This window comes from Malus domestica, chromosome 05 (assembly GCF_042453785.1).
Source record: "Malus domestica chromosome 05, GDT2T_hap1".
Lineage (NCBI taxonomy): Eukaryota > Viridiplantae > Streptophyta > Magnoliopsida > Rosales > Rosaceae > Malus > Malus domestica.
This window is the reverse complement of record NC_091665.1, coordinates 19,594,534-19,620,078: the sequence shown is the minus strand read 5'-3', so window position 1 is coordinate 19,620,078 and position 25,545 is coordinate 19,594,534. Positions and strand designations below refer to the sequence as shown.

Genomic DNA, 25,545 nt, shown 5'->3' with positions numbered 1-25,545 from the left:
CCCAGTAGCATAGAGGGTTGCTGGTTTATGGGCCAGGGACACAGTGGACAGGTCCATTGAGAGTTGCAAGCCCCTTGGAAGTGGGCAAGGGTTATAGGCCCGTAAAAAAACCCTACCAGGTCGAGGACCTGGGTATTGTGTGTGTGTAGCAAAGCCCAAAGGGCTGCTACCGTGTGGTCTAGAACGTCATCCCAAGTTGTTACATGCGGCTGGGCTGCAGGCTAGCGATAGGGCTCGACGGCAGTGATGCCAGTGGTGGTGAGCTGCGGCTTATGCCGCAAAAATCTCAATTTTTTTCTTCGAATTCTAGGATTAAAAACCTTAATTGCTTCTAAATTAATTTCGATGCTTTGACTCACAAATTCCACATAGCATAATTGCGTATTGCATGAACAATATATATATATATTGACAAAATATATGAACACATATGCAATATATATAATTGAAAGGAAAATATAAATATAGGGGGGTTCATGCATCATGGGAATGTTTTCATGCTTCAAGGTCGTTTCAAATATCTTAATTTATTTTAAAAGAACCTGATTGGCAGAAAACGATTAAGCCTTTGATTGTATAGAATAGAGCCTCCTCCTATGATCCTTTAGTTCCTTAGCTTCTGGCAATAGCGTGTTGATAATGTGTTGTAGGCCTAATTGACTAAACTGGATGTAAGACTAGAGAAGGAAAGGGTCGGTGGCAAGAGAGAGATGAGATAAATGTAATTCTGGGGTGTGTGTTGTATCACCCTATTATGCCTTTATTTATAATAGTAGGATAGGTTAAATCCTTACCCTAATAGGATTACAACTCTAATAGGATAATATCTACTAAAGGGAATATTCCAAGATATCCTAGATACATTAGGATTTACACAATCACATTCCTAATCTAATAGGATCGCAACACTTTTGTCCTTTTAGGGAAAATTTTTGAAATGTCATGAACTTGTGCCCATTTTTTAAATTTGTTATATAAACTAAAATTTTAAGCAATTTGTCATACTAACTTTTCGAAATCATCAATTTGTCATCTCCCTCTACCTCCTTTAAGTTTTCCATCCAAAATAAGTCATGTGCCTTGCACATGACTTGTGTTCATAATTATTTTTGTTATTGCACATGACTTGTGTTCATAATTATTTTTGTTATTTTAACACCTCAATTCCTTCTTTTAAGTTGCATTTGATCAAAACAATTCTAGGGTATTCAGTTTACCATGTCATGAAATCAATTTTTATATGGGCTCTGTAATATGAGAAACGAGTTGAGGTTTGGTGCCAGCAAATGGATTTGTAGATGCATATACGCTGCTCAAACACAAAGATCCGGATGAATACCCTCGAACACAAAATTAAGATTTTTATTAAAGAAAAGTAAAGAACTTGTAAAAATATCTTAAATGACAGAAATAATCTTGAACACAAGTCATGTGCCTCGCACATGACTTATTTTGGATGGAAAACTTAATGGAGTTAAGGTGAGATAACAAATTGCTTAAAATTTTAGTTTATATGACAAACTGAAAAATATGTACAAGTTCATATGACATTTTAAAAAAAAAATCCTCCTTTTTTTATTTAAACTTAAGTCTTTTCCATTAAAGTTTAAACTCTTTTTATTAGATAAAGTTATAGGTGTTGCAGTCATATTTAGAATAGGAATGTGATTGTGTAAATCCTAGTAGATATGAGAATGTATCTTATATTCCTATTAGGAGTTGATACCTATTAAATGTTGTAATCCTAAAGGGAAAGGTTTTTACCTATCCTACTACTATAAATAAAGGCACAATGGGGTGATACAAACACACCTCACAATTAAATCACTATCTCATCTCCCTAATTGCCGCCGGCCCCCTCTCTCTCTAAACCCTAAAGATCGTTCAATCAAATAGGCCTACAACATAACACGTTATCAGCACGTTCTTACCAGAAGCTAAGGAATTGAGGATTGAGGCATCGTAGGGGAAGGCTATCTTCTACAAAATTCAAAGGCTTATATTTGTTTTCTGCTAATCAGGTATGCTTAAAATAAAGTAAGATATTTGAAACGTCCTTGAAGCATGAAAAACATTCCCCATGATGCATGAACCCCTCTATGTTTATATTTTCCTTACGATATATATATTGTATATGTTTATATATTTGTCTATATATATATATATATATTTGTTTCATGCATCACACAATTATATTTGCTATGTGGAATATGTGAGTCAACGTATATTCATGAATTAGAAGCAAATCTAGGGTTCGTAACACCCTACCAATTTAGAAAAAAATAAAAAAGGGAAAATTGGACATCACGGCACCACTACGGTCGACAACGTCGCTGGCCTAAAGCCTAGTTGACCATCACAACAACTAGGCCTCGGCTTGGGGTCAATCTCGACAGGGCCTGAAACCCGCACCCACCAAGCTGTCATGGCTTGACTGCCAGCAAGCTTTTATGGTTGTTGGGCCTTGTTGTTGCCTTGGCCCGCAACCCTTCCACTAGCCCAATTGGCTGGGTCATTTCCCACGGCCTATGCCTCAGTTAGCCAGCCTGAGGGGCTAGGCTTAGCCCTTGCGCGCACAAACCCACAAGCCAGCACTGTGTTAGGCCTGACCCGTGCCCCTTTCAGCCCAAACCAGAAACCCAGCTGTTGCTAAGGTTTCTCCTACTCTCGTAGGCCTTTGGGCATGCTTTTGTCACTCAGCCCATGGCCTGAAACCACCCATGAGCTGCTACTGCAGCTGACTTGAGCTCTTTTGCTTATGGCACCTAGCCTAATTTTTGGGCTATGGTATTTTCGACCCAATGCTATTATTTTTGTTTCTACAATTGACTCTGTATGGCCTGATTTATTGAATTAATTAAAAGTGACCAACAGTCCATTAATTTGATAATGAATCCAAAATTATTGACAAGAAGATCACTTTTGGACATTAACAATTCAATGATTTATTTTCATACTTTGAACCGTTGACATACTTTCGTAGTAACGAAGCTTTCACACTTGAGTTCCCGAAGAAACTCAAACCCACTACACTTAAATTAGTATATTGCATTATGTGTTTCTTGCAGGAACCTCTCCTTATGAACTAATTGTTTATAAAACTAAATTGAACCTGTAGTTTCAAATTTAGTGCCTTTGAAACCCAAAGTTTTCATTCAAAACATACCACATGAAACTTGTAGTTTTCTTGCATAAATTAAACCAATACATGTCTATAGAACCTGTATGTTCTACGATATATGTCTATGGCTTACTATATGAGTAATCACATTTTTTCCCCTCCGTTTTAGGGACATGTCGAACTTGAACAAGCTCGGTTTCTCCGTTCTAGAAGTTAATGGAAGAAACTATCTCAAATGGGTTCAAGACGTGAAGCTCCATCTGACTACAAAGGGTATTAAAGCCACCATCGAGGCACCCATCGCCAACAAACCTGTTGATAAAGCTCACAAGGCTACTACAATGATCTTCATTCGAAGACACATACATGATGCACTGTAGACCGAGTACCTCGCTGAGGATGACCCACGCACCCTCTGGCTTACTCTGGTCCACCGTTTCGATCACCAGAAAGACATATACTTGCCTGAAGCAAGACACGACTGGCAGCACCTTTGCTTCCAGGACTTTAAGTCCGTGAATGAATACAACTTTGAAGTTTGTAGAATCTGTTCACTGCTAAAATTCTGCAAACTGGAACTAACTAATTCAGATCTCCTGAAGAAGATCTATTCAACCTTCCATGCCACCAATATTGTCCTGCAACAACAATATAAGGCACAAAAATTCACCAAGTTTTCGGATTTAATCTTTGTTTTACTTCTCACTGAAAAGCAGAACCAGCTTTTGATGAAGAATCATCAAGCTCGACCAACTAGCTCGAACGCTGCACCTAAAGTGAATGCGACCAATTCTAGCAGCCATAAATGACGAAAGAATCGTTGTGGTCGTGGCAATGGGCGGCAAGCCTAACCACGGGCCCAAAGTCAACAGAGTGCCACACCTAAGGGAGGAAATGTGACCCAGCAGCGTCTACCACTTGCCCCTAAGGCCGCGAACTTCAAGAACACGAGCAAAGCTCCCGTTTAGCCTGCTTCTATTGAACTAGACATGTGCTACCACTGTGGATCAAGGGATCATTGGTCACGCATATTCCGAGCTTCCTCTGAGGTTATTGCCAAGTATCATTTCGGTCTTGAGTCAACTTTGCACATGTGGATCATCCAGAAAATACAAATACATCAATGGACATATCGGATTTTCAGGAGACGTCAGTTCCTATGGATGAATAAATTAGACATATTTTTAGGGTGTTTACCCCTAGTGACCGAACCCACTTGGAGTGGCCAGCCCTTTCCCCCTATTTTTCTAGGTTTATGGTTTAATTTTGAACAATTTTTCTAAGTATTTGGAATAATTTGTATGGTTTTGGTTTGTTTTGAATTATGGATTGTTATTGGAATGGATATTATTTTCTCGAATTGCTTAATCGAAATGGACTTATATTTATGCATGTGACCAATTCAATCAATTTATATCTAGGTATGTCTAGTGGGGAAGTTAGTTGTCTAGCAGATAGTGCAACCACGCACACCATCTTGCGTGAATGACACTATTTTACTAACTTAATACCCAAGAAAGCTCCTTTGATAACTCTCTCAAGCCCATCCAACCTGATTAAAGGATACGGAAAAGCCTGTATCATGTTGTCCAATGGTACAATCTTAACCATTAAAGAGGCACTTTATTTTCCATGTTCCGAAACAACGTTGCTGAGTTAATCAATATCATATTGAAACCACTGAAGATAATGGTTTTGAATTTCTTTGTATCACTTCGTATGAATATGGCCAAAAGCATATTCATGAGAAGTTGGAACGTTTCCCGAGTGGGTTGTACATCACAACCATTCGCGGCATAGAAGCCCACAGTGTGGCCGACCCTATGCCTAAGTTCCAGGACACTTTGTTGCTTTGGCATGGCCGTTTGGGACATCCTGGACGTGACATCATGTGCCATATCGTCAAATCATCTCATAGGCATCGGTTACCTCCCTATGTTGGACTCCCACCATGCAAAGCACGTTCTTTAGGGAAGTTGAATACTCAACCTTCACATACAAAGATCATTCACGACCCCCCCTAAGTTTCTTCAGAGGATTCAATGGGACTTTTGTGGACCTATCCAACCAACATGACCATTTAGATACTTTTTGGTGTTGGTTGATGCATCGACATGATGGTCACATGTTTGCCTGGTGTCTACATGCAACGCTGCATTTGCTAAACTCCTAGCTTAAATCATTAAGCTAAGGGTTCACCACCCTGATTATACGATTAAGTCGATTTGACTGGATAACGTTGGAAAGCTCACGTCACAGATTTTTGAAGATTATTGCATGTCAGTAGGGATTGATGTGGAACATTATATACCCCATGTTCACACCCAAAACAGCCTGGCAGAAGTTTTCATAAAGTGCTTTCAATTGATAGCTCGAACTTTGGTTATGAGAACCAAACTGTCGGTAACTGCCTGGGGCTATGCAATATTGCACGCAGCTATGTTGGTCCGCCTGAAGCCCATAGCTACCTAACCACATTCACCGTTATAGTTGGTCACTAGATACAAGCATGACGTCTCGTATTTATGGGTGTTTGGATGCGCTATTTATGTGCCAATAGCACTGCCACTACGTACCTAAATGGGTCCAATGAGAATCTATATCGATTATGATTCGCCATCAATTGTTTGCTACTTAGAACCCTTGACATGAGGTCTCTTTATCATACGTTTTGTAGATTGTCACTTTAATGAGACAGTTTTCCCATCGTTAGGGGAGATCAGCATGCTAACGTTCCTATAGAACATCGCGAATTGTCATGGTATACTATCACTATGTCTCATTTAGATCCTCGCACTACCCAGTCTGAAACTGAGGTGTGACAAATTATAGATCTTCATAGCATTGCTCAAAGCATGCCAGATGCTTTTAATGATCTAGCAAAGGTGACAAGATCACATATACCCGCTACAAATTCACGTGCAAGGATAGATGTACCCACGTACGTCCACAACTCGCCTGGGAAGGCCGGACCATCTTTGAATGTGGGGAGGTCGCACCTTCCACACGGCATGTACATTGGTGGCTAGCCAATCATCTGCTCCGAACCTAAAGCGTGGCAGACCCCTTGGTTCGAAGGATTCACAACCCCGAAAGAGGAAAATGGCACCAACTAGTGACCCTAGTTTTGAAGACAATGCAGCATGTATTGAGCAGTTAAAGAAAGGATACATCTAGAGAGACAACACCAAGCACATAGCGCCGAAGTTCTTTTACTTACACCAACAACAATAGCATCAGAACATTGAAGTCAAGTAAATATGTTCCCAGGACAACCTACCTGACCTCTTCACCAAGTCGTTGCCCAAGTCTACTTTTCAGAAGCTCGTCCAAGGAATCGGTATGTGTAAATTATCTAAGTTGAATCGCTTGTAGTTCTCTTATTCAGAAGTTATGTCTAACTCAGGGGGAGTATCTAAAAGCACACTTATTTGATCTTAATGTACTCTTTTTCTTATAATTAGGAGCATTTTTCCCACTAGATTTTTGCTACCTAACGAGATTTTAACTAGGCACCCATTCCGAGATGATCATACTTCGTTGAGCTCACTACTTTCGTCCTGTTTGACGTTTGTTTTAGACATTATGCATACTTCTCACTTTTCTCCTTAGTCTATGGGTTTGTCCTCATACCTTGGGTTTTACCATAGCGAGGTTTTGTGAGTTTTACTACAAATGCATACTATCTTAAATTTGAGACTCGCGTTCACCCGTTGTGCTGATGACTTCATTAACTATTCTACCTTATCTGCTAAAGATTTGATGCGATGGTTTGTTGAGTATTTACACGCTCAAAGGGGAGTGTTGTAGTCATAATTAGAATAGGAATGTGATTGTGTAAATCCTAGTAGATATGGGAATGTATCGTATATTCCTGTTAGGAGTTGATTACCTATTAAATGTTGTAATCTTGAAGGGAAAGGTTTTTACCCATCCTACTACTATAAATAAAGGCACAATGGGATGATACAAACATACCTCACAATTAAATCACTCTCTCCTCTCTCTAATTGCCACCAGCCCCCTCTCTCTCTAAATCCTAAAGATCCTTCAATCAAATAGGCCTACAACAATAGGATGGTTTTTTGTTAGGGAAATTTTATTTGAACCTATGTAACCTCTTTTTACACCCAACTTAAATTTTAAATGTTAATTGTCTTTTTTACCCTCTTGTACAATTACCATCAAGTATAAGACGAAATTAATAATAAAACTAAAAATTTCTCAATAAACCCACACACTATAATTAAACCCCTACCATCACTCTTTTTTATCTTACGTTTGCTCCGGCTAAAACCCTAATAACTCTTGTAGAGAAAGACAAGTTTTTATTTTTATTTTTATCGATGGATGATGATTTTGAAGTTTTAATCCCTTGTAGACATGGATTTATCGATGAATGATAATTATATGCCTCTTGAATTTATTGACCCCTTGTCGACATGGATATATAGAGAAGAATTCCTAGAGACTATCAGACCTAATCTAGGCCGTGGAGTTGAGAGAGTTGCCACATCCCCTCTTTAAATGTCTACTTGCATTCACCAACTTGAAGGACTATTACATCATACCACCCTAACCACCAAAAGTTACACTTTAGTCAGTTCACAGAATCATAGAGCCACGAAAAAAGCATAGGTACTATAAGCTATACTGGCCATTGGCCAACCCTAAATACATGGTTAGCCTATTTTATTTTCATTATTTCTATAATCTCTACCCAGATGTATCACTAAAGTAGGAGGAAACAAATCGGACATGGGACATCTCTCTCTCTCCTTCTCCTTTCAATGCTTCTTACACGAACAAATTATATGAGCATGTTTAGAAACACCATCTGTTAATTTCTCCTAGGTGCTGTAAAGTTGTGCCGGCATTCTTTAAAACAAAAGCGGTTCAAATATTCTAACATACCCTCAACGGATCAAACTTTTTAGGAACACATTGGAGATCTGTCTCCCCTAGTGCACAGATACAAACTTCAATAAAAAATTTCAATTTGGGATTTCGTTTTTTAAATGGGTACAAAGATAAATTTATATTTTGAATTGGGTTTGGAATGGTAGTTTAGGTAATAAAATTGAGTTTAAAAAAAATATTAATCCTTTAATTAAAAATAACATGGGCGTAAAAAATAAGTTGGGTGTAAAAAAAGAGTACAAGGGTTCAAATAAAATTTCCTTTTTGGTTAAAGTAAACTTAAACCAACCCATTTTCATTAAAGCTCCCCATAAAAGGTGCATTTTTACTGACCACCATAACTATGGTGTATGCTCATCAGATACCTAATCATTTGCCATGTGTCATTTCACCAAGCTCTAGTTAACTTTCACATTAAATGTTACTTTTTCAATTTTGAAAAAAAAAAATTAACTAAGATTTAAGCGAAATGACATGTGACAAATGATTAGGTATATAGTGAGCATACACCAAAGTTTAGGTCGGTGAGCCAAAATACTCCTATAAAATATGTTTTCATTTATGCCCTGTAACTCTGTAAGCAGTTTGGAAGGATTTGTTAATGAATTTTGACACTAGAAAACTGAGACTTGAGTTTTAGGGGGTTAAGTTACAAAATTTGAGTTTCAAGGAATTGAGTGAGACTTAAATTGAGTTTCAACAGGTTTAGATGTAGTTAAGCCTTTCACTATACAATCATTTTCCATCATAAAACACGAAATTCTCATTAGCGGAAAAAAATGAAAAAAAAAATTGCTGAACACCAAAGTTGGCCTGGGAAGCGCAGTTCCTTCAGAAGGGGAGGATCTCTTTCAAGTCTGTGAGACTGCTTGTTGGATTGCAATGTAGTGGTGTACCAAGGTAAAATACACACACCAAGATGATACAGAAGAGGAGGCACATTGATCATTATTTTTCCCTTTTTTAATAAATGATGTTGAGGGAGGAAGGATCAAGTACATAACCGCAGTAGTAAGCATAAATGCTCTTAATCACTTGAGTCACAAGTCCATTGCATGAGTTTATTCGAATGCAGAAACCTTATTTTCCTTGGGTGCTTGTGAACTCCCTAAAAACTTGCTATCTTCATTTGCTTCACCAATCCATCTAGAGTATTATATATGATCTCAACTTGAGGATGCGAAGGGCACCCGACAACAAATTCTTGCACAACACCATTGATGCTGATCCAACTACAGCCGGGCTGCTTGGCCACCCCCTTCTCCCTCATAAACCGCCGCAACCCAGAGACATCTCCCCATCGATGATCAGATGCCAATGTATTAGCTAGCATCACAAAGCCTCCAGAATTCTCAGGATCCACTTGAGCCAGTCTATTGGAAACATATTGAGCCAAATCTACTCTAGAGTGGAGTAGGCAGCCGCCGAGCAGAGCACCCCACACAAAACTATTAGGCTCAAAGGGCATGGAATTTACAACATCCAAAGCTTCTTCAACTAGGCCTACTCTTGCCAGGAGATCAATGTAGCAAGCATAATGTTCTAATTTCGGATAAACAGAAAATCTGGAGGTCATATCTTTAAATATTTGACGTCCTTTCTCCGATAAACCAGAGTGGCTGCATGCACATAAGGCACCGAGGAATGTACCCGCATTGGGTTGCAAACCAAACTCTTGGATTTTAGGGAATAGCCTCAAAGCCTCCTCTCCTTCACTGTTAACCGCAAGACCCATGATCATGGCATTGAATGAAACAATATCTTTTGTGAGCATCTGATCAAAAACTTCTTTTGCCCTCTCCAAACTCCCGCATTTTGAATACATGTCGATCAATGCTGTGGCTAGAATTCTGTTTGACCGAATTACACCCTTGCTTCCTTTAGAGTTCAGGTATTGGTGAACCCATGAACCAAGGTCTAAATCGCCAATTTGCGCGCAAGCTGAAAGCACGTTAACCATTGTAACATGGTTAGGCCTATAACTGGGATTTTCTACCATTAAGCGGAAAAGACTCAGAGACTCCAGAGGACAACCATTCTGAACATACGCACCTATCATGGCATTCCAAGCAAGCACGCTTCGCTTTCCACTATCACCAATTTCATCAAATCTTTCCCTACTTTTCTTAACCTTTCCCCATTTCCCATACAGATATACAAGGACAGTGTTGACAGAGTCGCAACCAGAATTCTTAGTGTCAACATTATCGATAACGTCGGACAGGATCTCAACCCATTTCTCAACTGCAACCATCTCAAGATTCGAACACGCTGACAAGACGCTAACCATTGTATCATCTTCCGGCCGCAAATTTTCATTAACCATCATTAAGAAAAGCCGCAACACTTCCTCACTCTGACCTGACTGAGCATAACCCGCAATCAACGATGTCCAACAGTAAACATCACCCGTCTCAGGCATTTCATCAAACACCAGACGTGCAGAAGCCAAATCTTTAAGTCCGCGAGCATACACGGCAAGCAGGCTATTGCAAACAAATGTATTGCAAAGAAACCCCATTTTCGTAGCATGGGTTTGAATCTGTTTGACATAACGAGGGTTTTGGGTGCGAAAAGAGGCCTTGAGAAGGAACGAGAAGGTGAAGTCATTAGGCAAAAGAGAGATCTGTTTTAAGCATTTGAAGAGTGAAAATGCATGGGAGAAGAGACCCTCTTCAGCCAAGACCCTGATGATTGCATTGAAAGAGAAAATGTTGGGTTTTCGGAGCTGACGAAAGACTCCGAGAGCGAGGTGAGACGGGTAATGGCCGATGAGGCGAGTGGCGATCAGGTTGTCCTGGTGAGCGCCGAGCTGAAAGACATGAGCGTGGATTTGAAGGAGACGAGGGTGTGAAATACGGCCCTGTAGGGAAGCAGCTAAGTCGGCGGAGGGATTGGGTGAGAGTGTGTGGAGAAGATGAAGAGCAGAGTGAGATGATGAGCAGAAGCAAGTTCCGAGCTTTTGAGGAAATGGAAATTGCTTCAAGTGTGGAAGAAGCATAATCTGAGTCCCCCGAGAGTGTTTTGCTTCCACACTTGAAGTTCTGAGCCTTTGAAGGAGATGGCAGAAATCAAAGCCTTTCTTCGTAACTGCATCCGCATCAAAGATTTGTGTAAGCTCAATTTTTTTCCTGGCATTGTGGCTACTCGCTCGAGAAGTATATTTTTATTTCTCACTAGAAATACGCTATATGGACATTGTTACATATTTCATTCCCTCTTTTTTTAGAACTATGACGGTATGAGAAAAATTTATTGATATGAAAGAAAAAGAGTTACATATAGTCAAGGAACATAAACATTACCTCTCATAAAGCACGAAAAACAAAAATACAAGAAAAGAATAAGGACATACACCTTACCCATTTTGAAAAAGAAAATGCAAGAAAAAGAGAGGCCCTCTAATATAAAACCTAAAAGGTAAAAACCTGCAAAACAAGTTGCATAACAACAACAACAACAAAGCCTTTTCCCACTAAGTGGGGTCGGCTATATGAATCCTAGAACGCCATTGCGCTCGGTTTTGTGTCATGCCCTCCGTTAGATCCAAGTACTCTAAGTCTTTTCTTAGAGTCTCTTCCAAAGTTTTCCTAGGTCTTCCTCTACCCCTTCGGCCCTGAACCTCTGTCCCGTAGTCACATCTTCGAACCGGAGCGTCAGTCGGCCTTCTTTGCACATGTCCAAATCACCAGAGCCGATTTTCTCTCATCTTTCCTACAATTTCGGCTACTCCTACTTTACCTCGGATATCCTCATTCCCAATCTTATCCTTTCTCGTGTGCCCACACATCCCACGAAGCATCCTCATCTCCGCTACACCCATTTTGTGTACGTGTTGATGCTTCACCACCCAACATTCTCTGCCATACAACATCGCTGGCCTTATTGCCGTCCTATAAAATTTTCCCTTGAGCTTCAGTGGCCTACAACGGTCACACAACACGCCGGATGCACTCTTTCCATCCAGCTCGTATTCTATGGTTGAGATCTCCATCTAATTCTCCGTTCTCTTGCAAGATAGATCCTAGGTAACGAAAACGGTCGCTTTTTGTGATCTTCGCTAGATTGCTCCGGTCATTAGTGTGGATAAGTATATAAATGGATAGAGATAGGAAAGCAAACACAAGATGTACGTGGTTCACCCAGATTGGCTACGTCCACGGAATAGAAGAGTTCTCATTAATTGTGAAGGGTTTACACAAGTACATAGGTTCAAGCTCTCCTTTAGTGAGTACGAGTGAATGATTTAGTACAAATGACATTAGGAAATATTGTGGGAGAATGATCTCGTAATCACGAAACTTCTAAGTATCGGAGTGTGGTGTCGTCTTGACTTGCCTTATCTGTCTCATAGGTAGATGTGGCATCTTCTCTGGAAGTACTCTTCCTCCATCCAGGGGTGGTATCTTTAACTGGTGGAGATGCACAAGGTAATGTATCAATTTCACTTGAAGCTTACTTGTAGTTTCAGGCTTGGTCAAGTGCGATACAAACCATGTAGTAGGAGTCCCCCAAGTCGCCGAGCTAGGGGGTCTGCTGAAAGAGGTGACAGACAAGGTAAGCAATCAGAGCTCCGACTGATTGTTCACCTTCTCCCCATCTTGCAGCAGCATGAAGGATAAAGAGAAGAAAAATGAGAAGAGATGATATGAGATACTTTTGCTTTTGAAGAAGTAACTTTCCACAGGCTTATTCTTGAACTGAGCTGGAGGGTTTTCTGGTTTCCTCCAGAGTATAAGGCCGACTGAAGAATTTGAGGGTCAAAACAAGTCCATCAAATCTAGAGTACGTTCCACCCTGCTGATATGGGATACTTTTGCTTTTGACAGAGTAATGGATGTATCGGCACGTGTGCTGTTACGCTTGTCTCCACATGCTTCCTTGTATCCTTCGCACTTGCCCTATCTGTTCCTCAAGCAGATGCGGAATCTTCCCTGGAAACATAAGATGATGAAGATGAGTACTCGAGAGCAATGCCAGGTAAGTAATCAGGTAAGGGGTTCCAGGCAGTCAGTTCCTGGCTGGAAGCTTGATTCCAAGTGCTGACTGATTGCTCTCTTTCTCCTTGTCTTGCAGGTAAAAACAAGGCCAAAAGAAAAAACAGGGAAAAAGCATGATATGGGATACTCTTGCTTTTAACCCTGATGATATGAGATATTCTTGCTCTAGTATAGCTTGTTTGCAGAGGTATTATCGGGGGGAAAGAAAGCTGAATATTTCGAAAGGCTTTGTTGGGAGTGCCCTCTCAGATATGATGAAGGGTTGAGCATTTTTGCAGGTCTGCCTGTCCGTTGGGGATGGAGGTCAACATATATAGGAGTCTCCCTAACAACAAGTAGTAATGCTATTCCTTTACCCTGCTTGGTCATAGCACGGTAGTGGGAGCTGCCAGTTTCACATGTTTTAACTCTGTCAGAGCACTTTGAAAAAGTGGTCTGTGGTATCTGGCTCTCGAGATTCGGAGAACGATGCCTTTTCGATTTTTGAGAAAGCAATCATGCTGGGGGTCTGACTCTCGAGATTCGGAGAGCAGTGTCTCTTCGATTTTTGAGGAAGTAATCATGTTGGGAGTCTGGCTCTCGAGATTCGGAAGGCGGTGCCTCTTCGATTTTGGAGCAAGCAATCTTGTTGGGAGTGTTGTCTCGAATGTGAGTAAAGGTTGGACATGTTTGCTAGTCTACCTTGCCACGAAGCACAAAGGTTGACACACATGGACTTTCCAATTATCCAGCAATGGTACTGTTCCTTTACCCTCTCTTCGATTTTGAGAAAGTAGTCATGTTGGGAGTCTGGCTCTCGAGATTCGGAAGAAGGTGCCTCTTCGATTTTGGAGCAAGCAATCTTGTTGGGACTGTTTTCTCGAATGTGAGTAAAGGTTGGGCATGTTTGCTAGTCTACCTTGCCACGAAGCACAGAGGTTGACACACAGGGACTTTCCAATTATCCAGCAGTGGTACTGTTCCTTTACCCTTGTGGGTAATAATATGGTAGCTAGACCTTCAAAATTTATGTGTCTAAACTTTGTTAGTGCTGTTTCTTTGCTATTCTTTTACCTTTCTTGGTCAGAGCGATGTAGTGGGAGCTGCAAGCTTCACGTGCTCAACTTTGGCAGAGAACTTTGGCAAAGTGATCTGTGGTACCCATGAGTTATTGTTGCGTGTGGGAAGTGGGTGATTGAACAGTAAGATTCATGTGCTTTCTACTTCACCAGAAGTCTTCGACAGAATGCCCATAATTTCTGCAAAGCTGAGTGTGCGTGTGACAGGTGCTGACAAGGCTAGAAAAGTAGGTGCCTCTTCGATTTCTGAGATCGACCCTCGTGGTCTCTGAGCAGCCCAGCTTTTGAGAAAGCGAGCGCCTCTTCGATTGATTCGGAGAACGGTGCCTCACCGATTTTTGAGAAAGCAATCATGCTGGGGGTCTGGCTCTCGAGATTCGGGGAGCAGTGTCTCTTCGATTTTTGAGAAAGTAATCATGTTGGGAGAGTGGCTCTCGAGATTCGGAGGGCGGTGCCTCTTTGATTTTGGAGCAAGCAATCTTGTTGGGAGTGTTTTCTCGAATGTGAGTAAAGGTTGGGCATGTTTGCTAGTCTACCTTGCCACGAAGCACAGAGGTTGACACACAGGGACTTTCCAATTATCCAGCAATGGTACTGTTCCTTTACCCTCTCTTCGATTTTTAAGAAAGTAGTCATGTTGGGAGTCTGGCTCTTTAGATTCGGAGGACGGTGCCTCTTCGATTTTGGAGCAAGCAATCTTATTGGGAGTGTTTTCTCGAATGTGAGTAAAGGTTGGGCATGTTTGCTAGTCTACCTTGCCACGAAGCACAGAGGTTGACATACATGGACTTTCCAATTATCCAGCAGTGGTACTGTTCCTTTACCCTTGTGGGTAATAATATGGTAGCTAGACCTTCAAAATTTATGGGTCTAAACTTTGTTAGTGCTGTTTCTTTGCTATTCTTTTACCCTTCTTGGTCAGAGCGATGTAGTGGGAGCTGCAAGCTTCACGTGCTCAACTTTGGCAGAGAACTTTGGCAAAGTTATCTGTGGTACCCATGAGCTATTGTTGCGTGTGGGAAGTGGGTGATTGAACAGTAAGATTCATGTGTTTTCTACTTCCCCAGAAGTCTTTGACAGAATGCCCATAATTTCCGCAAAGCTGAGTGTGCGTGTGACAGGTGCTGACAAAGCTGGAAAAGTAGGTGCCTCTTCGATTTCTGAGATCGGCCCTCGTGGTCTCTAGGGAGCCCAGCTTTTGAGAAAGCGAGCGCCTCTTCGATTTCTGAGATCGGCCTTCGTGGTCTTTGAGCAGCCCAACTTTTGAGAAAGCAAACGGCTCTTCGATTTCTGAGATCAACCCTCGTGATCTCTAAGCAGCCCAACTTTTGAGAAAGCAAACGCCTCTTCGATTTCTGAGCAGGCGCCTCTTTGATTTCTGAAGCTCCGTCGAGTGCAGATTTTTATAGAGGCTGGCATTAAGTTCCAAAGCACACTTGAATCTCCACCAGTAGAAGCTTCATTCTTGCACTTCTAAGATCTTGATTTGTCCGACCTCTTCTCTCTTCAACACCTTTGAAAATGTCTGGCCCCTCCGACCGTCGTTTTGACTTGAACCTTGTTGAAGAGGCAGCCCCGCTTTCTCCAGACAACATATGGCGCCCATCCTTCGTCTCCCCAACTGGTCCTCTTACCGTTGGGGATTCCGTGATGAAGAATGATATGACCGCTGCGGTGGTGGCCAGGAACCTTCTCACTCCCAAAGATAACAGACTACTTTCCAAACGGTCTGATGAGTTAGCTGTTAAGGATTCGCTGGCTCTCAGTGTTCAGTGTGCAGGTTCTGTGTCTAATATGGCCCAACGCCTATTTGCTCGAACCCGCCAAGTTGAATCATTGGCGGCTGAAGTGATGAGTCTCAAACAGGAGATTAGAGGGCTCAAGCATGAGAATAAACAGTTGCACCGGCTCGCACATGACTATGCTACAAACATGAAGAGGAAGCTTGACCAGATGAAGGAAACTGATGGTCAGGTTTTACTTGATCATCAGAGATTTGTGGGTTTGTTCCAAAGGCATTTATTGCCTTCGTCTTCTGGGGCTGTACCGCGTAATGAAGCTCCAAATGATCAACCTCTGATGCCTCCTCCTTCTAGGGTTCTGTCCAGTACTGAGGCTCCAAATGATCCCCCTCCGGTGCCTTCTCTTTCTGGGGCTCTACCGACTGCTGAGACTTCTCCTAAGCAACCTTTGTGAAGGCTCCCTCTTGTGTGTTTATTTTGACTCATGTATATGTACATATTTGTAGCTTATCGGGGATATCAATAAATAAGCTTTCCTTCATTTCAACGTATTGTGTTAAATACACCAAAGCCTTCTTCGCTAAGTTCTTTGAATTTTCTTTTGTTGAAGCTTGTATGTTGAAGCTTTCTGAGTGGAGCATGTAGGTTGGGGTAGTGTTCCCTTAATTTCCCGAGTGAGGAAAACTTCTTGGTTGGAGACTTGGAAAATCCAAGTCACTGAGTGGGATCGGCTATATGAATCTTAGAACGCCATTGTGCTCGATCCTGTGTCATGTCCTTCGTTAGATCCAAGTACTCTAAGTCTTTTCTTAGAGTCTCTTCCAAAGTTTTCCTAGGTCTTCCTCTACCCCTTCGGCCCTGAACCTCTGTCCCATAGTCGCATCTTCTAATCGAAGCGTCAGTAGGCCTTCTTTGCACATGTCCAAACCACCGTAACCGATTTTCTCTCATCTTTCCTTCAATTTCGGCTACTCCTACTTTACCCCGGATATCCTCATTCCTAATCTTATCCTTTCTCGTGTGCCCACACATCCAACGAAGCATCCTCATCTCCGCTACACCCATTTTGTGTACGTGTTGATGTTTCACCGCCCAACATTCTGTGCCATACAGCATCGCCGGCCTTATTGCCGTCCTATAAAATTTTCCCTTGAGCTTCAGTGGCATACGGCGGTCACACAACACGCCGGATGCACTCTTCCACTTCATCCATCCAGCTTGTATTCTATGGTTGAGATCTCCATCTAATTCTCCGTTCTTTTGCAAGATAGATCCTAGGTAACGAAAACGGTCGCTCTTTGGTATTTCTTGATCTCCGATCCTCACCCCTAACTCGTTTTGGCCTCCATTTGCACTGAACTTGCACTCCATATATTCTGTCTTTGATCGGCTTAGGCGAAGACCTTTAGATTCCAACACTTCTCTCCAAAGGTTAAGCTTTGCATTTACCCCTTCCTGAGTTTCATCTATCAACACTATATCGTCTGCGAAAAGCATACACCAAGGAATATCATCTTGAATATGTCCTGTTAACTCATCCATTACCAACGCAAAAAGGTAAGGACTTAAGGATGAGCCTTGATGTAATCCTACAGTTATGGGAAAGCTTTCGGTTTGTCCTTCATGAGTTCTTACGGCAGTCTTTGCTCCTTCATACATATCCTTTATAGCTTGGATATATGCTACTCGTACTCCTTTCTTCTCTAAAATCCTCCAAAGAATGTCTCTTGGGACCCTATCATACGCTTTTTCCAAATCTATAAAGACCATGTGTAAATCCTTTTTCCCATCTCTATATCTTTCCATCAATCTTCGTAAGAGATAGATTGCCTCCATGGTTGAGCGCCCTGGCATGAACCCGAATTGGTTGTCCGAAACCCGTGTCTCTTGCCTCAATCTATGCTCAATGACTCTCTCCCAGAGCTTCATTGTATGACTCATTAGCTTAATACCCCTATAGTTCATGCAATTTTGTACGTCGCCCTTATTCTTGTAGATAGGCACCAAAGTGCTCGTTCGCCACTCATTTGGCATCTTCTTCGTTTTCAAAATCCTATTGAAAAGGTCAGTGAGCCATGTTATACCTGTCTCTCCCAAAACTTTCCACACTTCGATTGGTATATCGTCTGGGCCTATTGCTTTTCTATGCTTCATCTTCTTCAAAGCTACAACCACTTCTTCCTTCCGGATTCGACGATAAAAAGAGTAGTTTCTACACTCTTCTGAGTTACTCAACTCCCCTAAAGAAGCACTCCTTTCATGTCCTTCATTGAAAAGATTATGAAAATAACCTCTCCATCTGTCTTTAACCGCGTTCTCTGTAGCAAGAACCTTTCCATCCTCATCCTTGATGCACCTCACTTGGTTTAGGTCCCTTGTCTTCTTTTCCCTTGCTCTAGCTAGTTTATAGATATCCAACTCTCCTTCTTTGGTATCTAGTCGTTTATACATATCGTCGTAAGCCGCTAACTTAGCTTCTCTGACAGCTTTCTTCGCCTCTTGCTTCGCTTTTCTATACCTTTCATCATTTTCATCGGTCCTCTCCTTGTATAAGGCTTTACAACATTCCTTCTTAGCCTTCACCTTTGTTTGTACCTTCTCATTCCACCACCAAGATTCCTTTTGGTGTGGGGCAAAGCCCTTGGACTCTCCTAATACCTCTTTTGCTACTTTTCGGATACAACTAGCCATGGAATCCCACATTTGGCTAGCTTCCCCCTCTCTATCCCACACACATTGGGTGATTACCTTCTCTTTGAAAATGGCTTGTTTTTCTTCTTTTAGATTCCACCATCTAGTTCTTGGGCACTTCCAAGTCTTGTTCTTTTGTCTTACTCTTTTGATATGTACATCCATCACCAACAAGCGATGTTGATTAGCCACGCTCTCTCCTGGTATAACTTTGCAATCCTTACAAGTTATACGATCCCCTTTCCTCATTAGAAGAAAATCTATTTGTGTTTTTGACGACCCACTCTTGTAGGTGATCACATGTTCTTCTCTCTTCTTAAAGAAGGTGTTGGCTAAGAAGAGATCATATGCCATTGCAAAATCCAAGATAGCTTCCCCATCCTCGTTTCTCTCCCCAAAACCATGGCCACCATGAAAACCTCCATAGTTGCCTGTCTCCCTGCCCACGTGTCCATTTAAATCTCCTCCTATAAATAACTTCTCCGTCTGAGCAATTCCTTGCACCAAGTCTCCAAGATCTTCCCAAAATTTCTCCTTCGAACTCGTATCCAACCCTACTTGAGGTGCGTACGCACTAATCACATTGATAAGTTCTTGTCCTATTACAATCTTGATTGCCATGATTCTATCTCCTACCCTCTTGACATCTACAACATCTTGTACCAAGGTCTTGTCCACGATGATGCCAACACCGTTTCTCGTTCTATTTGTGCCCGAATACCAAAGTTTAAACCCTGAGTTTTCTAGATCCTTTGCCTTACTACCAACCCACTTAGTTTCTTGTAGGCACATAATATTTATCCTTCTCCTCACCATAACTTCCACTACTTCCATAGATTTTCCCGTTAAGGTTCCTATATTCCACGTTCCTAAACGCATTTTGCTCTCTTGAACTCTACCCTTCTGTCCTAGCTTCTTCACCCTCCCCCGTCTAATAGGATCAAAGTACTTCTTTTGTGTGTCCCGGGTAAAGTTGATAGGAGCATATGCTCCCAAACAACTTTGAGTGGAGTCGTTCGAAAAGAAGTTTCTATGGCCCCCTTGCTCATTTAACACTGCATCCGGGTGCCGATGGAGATACAGCGACCCTTGCTCACTTATCACTGTGCTCGGGCCACACAGCGCGCCACTTACGGGTGACGCCCTAGCTTTAGCGCGATTTTGTTCTGGATTCATTTTCATAAGGATTCGACGTGATCATGGAGTGCCGGCTGTCGACTACCTGACGCCCTCCCCCTCCTCCTTTATCCGGGCTTGGGACCGGCCATGTAAGACATAGGCGGAGTTAAAACAAGTTGCATAACAAAAACGAAAAATTCAAAAGATTAAATAAAAAATAATCACACATAAAAAAGGGGAGGCAAACAGGTAGACCAGCATACCCAATAAATCTGAATGCAGTAAAGGAAGAATCTATATAGGAAAAGCTGCATGCCAAACAAATGAAGACGAGAGAAATCCTAAATTGGCTAATTTGTTAGCACATTCATTCCCTTCTCGAAATGTATGAGAGCATCTGAATACCATGTGGTCACAATCGGAATACCATGATCCCACTCGACATAGAAGATTGGTTGATAGGCTCGTGTATTTCATTGATCTCTTGGTAATCAACTTCTGAATGCAGTAAATTTCTTGGAAAATCATTGATCTATTGGTAATCACAGAAGCAAGCCTGTGTTGCTCAGTCATCGGCAGGAGTCGAATGCCAAGCTACGGCCACTGGCTTTTCAAACCTCACATGGTTGCCAAAAGGCTGTACAGACAATTTTCTCGTTTTTAAGTAGACATTGATAGTGTTCCGGTTCAAAATAATAAAAGTTTCAACCATGTTCCCATTAACTAAACAACAGCACAAGTTTCTCGACATCTCTAGGGTTAGAAAAACCTATTTTTACAAGCACAAAGATCTAAACACATCGTAACCCAGGCATAAATGATACAGAAACTGATGACTCGTGACGTGAATCTGGGCAAAGCCTGAACGATCAAGAGAGTAAAGGAATCGAATCCGCTAGCCAGACAAGAAGGACATGGCTCGCCTAAAATCCAAAGATTTGAGAGCTGACCCAGGAAAATGCTTATCAGGAACCCATAATTCTCCATTTCGTGGCAGCAGTATTTGTTGTTGGCTACTCTTCTTGGCTTCTGCACAACTATTTCCTGATGGAACTTCTTGTGTTTTCTTCACAAACTCAAAAAACTCCGCTACTTGACGAGCATACCTTCAAAATTCGAATTGCAAAAGAAATTATTATGGCGGTTAGAACAAACATTATAAAGATGTATCAGCACAGCGCTAATACATAACACAGACCAGCCTAATATGTAACAGGTGATTATTGTTTTAGCCACCTGACCATGTCAATAAAACTGGTAAGGAGGTAATTTTCTTAAGCATTAGCACAATCCCGTAATGTCCTCCACAAGAATGTGACGGGGTTCAGAACGTCTACTTCATGCTGACATTTCCCACTATCTCTATCAGAGAACAGTCCTACCGACAGCCAAATATTAGAATGTGCTTAGCCCAACAAAGGCCAAACACAACACATTTGAACTGTTTCTGTTTCAAGATTTCAAGCAATTAAATCAATTCAAGAGCATATGGATACTTTGATATACGTGAGAAATATAAATTAGACATATTTTGACTACAGATGGTGCAATCTGTATATAAGCCTACGCTTATCACATAACAGTTAAACCAAATCAATACTCAATGATGTTTTTACATGATGAGTAAAACAAACTTAGCAACCAGATTACTTGGGGACACGAAGTGTTTAACTATTAATAATACACACAAAGAATATGCAACTTTGAGACATAAAGCAGTCATTCCAAACAACAATATAACAAAGCTTATTTCCCAAAAAAAAAAAAAAAAAAACAAAACAAAAAATTCCGAAACAAGTAAAATTCTTGTGCAAGCATTTTAAGGATAGCTATCTTACTGCCTCTTTGCGTCAATGTCTTTGTTAAAATCAATGTTTGGCTCACAGTCAAGAACCAAAGCAGGAACCTGCAGACCATTGAATAAAAAGGAATCATATTATCAGGGAGATGAGATGACAGAAGGTCAACCAGATTAATTGAATATGATACCTTCTGAATGCTTGAATGCATATGATCACCCTGCAAATAGAACACACGGTCCCTGATATCAGGAGGTAATCTGCTGTCTATGTGCAAGGCAGGCTTACTAACGGACAATACACCATGATTGCCACTCTCAAATGGGAAGAGCCAGCTTTCATGCTTTTCATGTAAACCGCGGAGATACTCTAGGCTGACTTGATCTTCCTCTGCTCTCTTGCGTAGCTTCATTCTCTGGTGACAAGTGTCAGGACTTGCTCTAAGATATATGAAAGCATCAGGGACAAGCCCGGGCAAGGATGATACAACTGGGTCAAACCATGAGTCATAGATACTGATCTCCATCTCATTCATCCATTTCGCTTCATGAACCGCTCGAACAAAAACCTTTATAATGTAACAATGAAATAAATGCATGAGCCTTGAAACTTTAAGTCAGGTTTTGGTTTCCCTTGAATTATTAACCAAAAGGAAACTAAAAGAACTGCAAAGTTTCGATTCCATCAATTTTGGTCACAGCTGAATTTAGACGAGGTTACAAAAATTCAATATCCATTTCCAAATAAAACAGTTTTTTTGCTACTCTTAATGGAGGAGCATTTACAGTGAGTTAACAGTTTTTCCCAACTCCATGGACAAATTCATAGAAACAAAGATGCAGTTGTCACACTGAGTTAAAAGTTACTGAAAAAGAACAATACACTTACCATCCTGTCACTAAAAACACTCCTTTCCATCAACCGGAGGGGCTTGATACCACCAGACGATTCTCTCTCCTGCATCAACCTTGTAACAAAAACATAATTCTGGAAGGTGTAGGCATATCTCTCTGGATGAGCATAGAAAGCATCCAATATATTAAAATGGTCAGGTCCAACATCCTGCCACTTATCAATAGGTTCTGGAACCACCTCAACAATATCTCTTAACTCGAGTGTTTCATTTGCTATTCTCTGAAGAAATGTTGACTTTCCGACGCTGATATTTCCTTCAACGCAAATAGTAAATCTTTTCTTCTGCATTAGCTTTGGTTCCGAGTTAGAGATGTCCTCTTTTGACTCTTCATCAACAGTCTCTTTAATATAAGTAGTAATACTCTCAGCATGGTTTTTGTGGATGATTCCTACAGAACTTTGTAAGAACTCAACCATCTTCTCACTAGATTTTCCAAAGAACTGCAAGCAGCAGCCCAAAAACTCTTGTCATTATAGATTCGAAGGTGTCCATATGTCAACCATAATGTAACTATTCCTTCTATTTGAGAAAAAAAAATGGTTTCTTCTCGGCTTCCAAAATCCATGTTACACAAACATAAGCATTCTAAACCACCTTAACAACCCCCGAAATACTCAGAAAGGGTTGAATTATCTAGTCAAATTCATTTCAGAAGTCTGAATTTTAATGTTCGCAGTCTAAACCGCTAAAATTCAAGAGCAAAATTATCATCAATTCCAAACCTGCAGTGCAACAAAGCATAACATTCACAACAGAAAAGCTTGAGAATCAGTACAATACACAATACCTTATCTCTATACAATTGCTTGAGCTCGGCAACTCCCCCAATACCCTTTTCCACCAGCTTCCTCAAGTTCCTTGGCCCCACGCCAGGAATAGCCAACAAGTCCGGGTTTCCGGCCAACAAACCACCGTCCACGGAGCCCCTTTGTCTCCGATTCAACCTATTCGGCTTCTGCTCCCCCGAACCCTTTTCTGGGTTTTCACCAGCGCCACTGCCCAAACCCTCAAAACCCTCTTCTAACCCCCCGCAACCCTCGGCAGCGGAAACAGAAAATGACCCATCAGAGCTCGTATGCAGCCACGCCGGGCGGGACCCCAAGCCCGAGTCTTTAAGGACAAGCCAAGCCCGGGACGGGGATCTGCCGCCCACAGAGACAGGGCATTGGCAGAGGCCGCAGTTGAAGCGAGAGAGGGGAGTACTGGAAGCGGGTTTGTTGTGAATAGTAGCGGCGAGGGCTGAGCCGGAGACGCCGGCGGCGGAGGTAAAAGCTGCGGTTGCAGCAGTGTGCATTCTTGAAGGTGAGTCGGTGAGAGCTTTGGATAGAAAGTTTGAGGCAAAGGGGATAGGATAAGAAAAAGGGGCGGCCTTAGGCGATGTGCAGTGAATGGGGCCTGATGAGCTTATGCGCAGCAGTTTCTGCATCACTACTCAAGCATTTCAGAGCCTATTTTCTTTCTTTGTCAGAGGGGAAATAAGACGAAGACAGAGAGGGTTTTGAGGGTTTTGAGGGTTTATGAAACTGAGAATTTGGGGAATATTATTTTAGGGTTTTTTAATGTAAAGTTTTGTTTGCAGTCATTGATTATTGATGGAAAGGGGGTTTGTCTTTTGGTCTGTCTGGCCGTTTGGTGCGGTGGGCTGTGTGTCACGGGCTTGGGGACTAGGGTTTTAGCCGCAGCACGAGATTTTACGGTGTGAGGAGAACCCGCTCTGTTACATCAATTTATATCTCTGTTACGTCAATTTATATTGGAAATTTGAAAAGAAATATTTAATCAATTGTATTATAACATTTAGTCTACCAAATTATGTAATTGTGTTTTTGATACATTGAAAATTTTCTCTACCAGCACAAGCTTTTCATTAATTTTTTTCTCTTTTAGTTTTTAAATGAAAGACTTGATGGAACTTCATGTTTATGATTAAAATAGTTCAACTGACAGAATTTCATGTATATGATCGGAGTCGTTCACATTATAAATTTATATGTAAAAGTCATCTCAACAAAAAGTAAAAAATATATGAAATCGTTTGTCATCGAATAATATAAAAACAAATGATTAGTATCGGTACAAATATTAAAAACCGTCTATCTATTTACTATAGTATAGTTGATTAATTAAACGAACTCAGATTTTATTTGTTTAGATAATTTTTATAGAATGATTTATAATATGAACTGTTCCAAATATAAGGACGAAGTTCTGTTAATCGATCACAAAGTACTTTGAGTAAAAATTCCTCCTCAATTTAAGTAGCCAAGTTTTTCTCATTTTTCAAAAGAGTGAAAGAGAGTATATACCTATATGCATTTTCCATTAAGAACAAAGTGAAAATTTCTTTTTTGGAGTGGGCAAAGTTTGGTATGGTTCACTATTAACGATAATAGAAGTGTAGTAATAAAAAGTTTGCATCGATTGGGTTGATTTGGTATTAGGTTTTATTAAGTATATGAGACCGAATCATGCCGATATCAATTGGTTTGGTTAGGAAACAAGTTATATTTCCAAACAATTATAGAAGCTGTTCATCTATTAAAATACAAACACAAATAGATTCTCCAATGTGTTCAAGTTACAGTAACATATAACAATGCAGAGATTCACTATATTTTGCTTCATTCATCGCACATATATTTAGCCAGTATGATTTCAACAAACTATGGGCTCATTTGCAAGGTTCTTTTAAAATGAATAAAAGTATTTTTGGTAAAATTGATTTTGGATTCGAAAAGCAATTTAAGTGCATTTTAGAAGAAGCACCATATATGTGTTTCTTGCATAAAACACTTATGATACTTTTTCAGGAACCACTTGTATTTTTATTAAAAACGCTTTTAATCATTTTAAAAGTACTTATAAATGAGTCTTACAACTATTTTTTTGGTGGCCTAATATTTTTAGATAGCAAAAGATGATATGTTCAATATATTTTATTATTTGTCCCTTCGGGGGACATCGAATAAAAAATATATATTTTATTACTTATCCAATTTTTCATTTAATTCTTTCTAGGGAACATTAATGTTGAAAGTTACATTAATTGCCAAGAAATTTCAAATCATATATACTAAAACTCAGTTTCCCGGCACTGTTCACCAGCGGTGAAAGGGCGAAACTGCCGTCGGTTTCTTCTTTGCTCCGTATACTGTTTCCACTTTTATACAACGAAAAGT

General features: G+C 40.8%; 2 protein-coding genes across 2 annotated transcripts; both read right to left on the bottom strand.

Annotated features, from left to right (window-relative positions):
• Nucleotides 1-8,730: 8,730 nt before the first annotated feature.
• Nucleotides 8,731-11,451, bottom strand: LOC103436423 (pentatricopeptide repeat-containing protein At1g08070, chloroplastic-like). Its single transcript, XM_008374849.4, has one exon. The coding sequence runs from the start codon at nt 11,040-11,042 to the stop codon at nt 9,150-9,152; it is 1,893 nt and encodes a 630-aa protein (XP_008373071.3). The 5' UTR covers nt 11,043-11,451; the 3' UTR covers nt 8,731-9,149.
• Nucleotides 11,452-20,300: 8,849 nt separating this feature from the next.
• On the bottom strand, nt 20,301-24,067 carry LOC103420096 (uncharacterized). Its single transcript, XM_008358155.4, has 5 exons — nt 23,154-24,067; nt 22,339-22,806; nt 21,641-22,018; nt 21,490-21,557; nt 20,301-20,757 (listed from the first exon to the last, which is right to left on the bottom strand). Exons 1-5 carry the CDS (start codon nt 23,790-23,792, stop codon nt 20,547-20,549), a joined length of 1,764 nt encoding a protein of 587 aa, XP_008356377.1. The 5' UTR covers nt 23,793-24,067; the 3' UTR covers nt 20,301-20,546.
• Between the last annotated feature and the right edge of the window lie 1,478 nt (nt 24,068-25,545).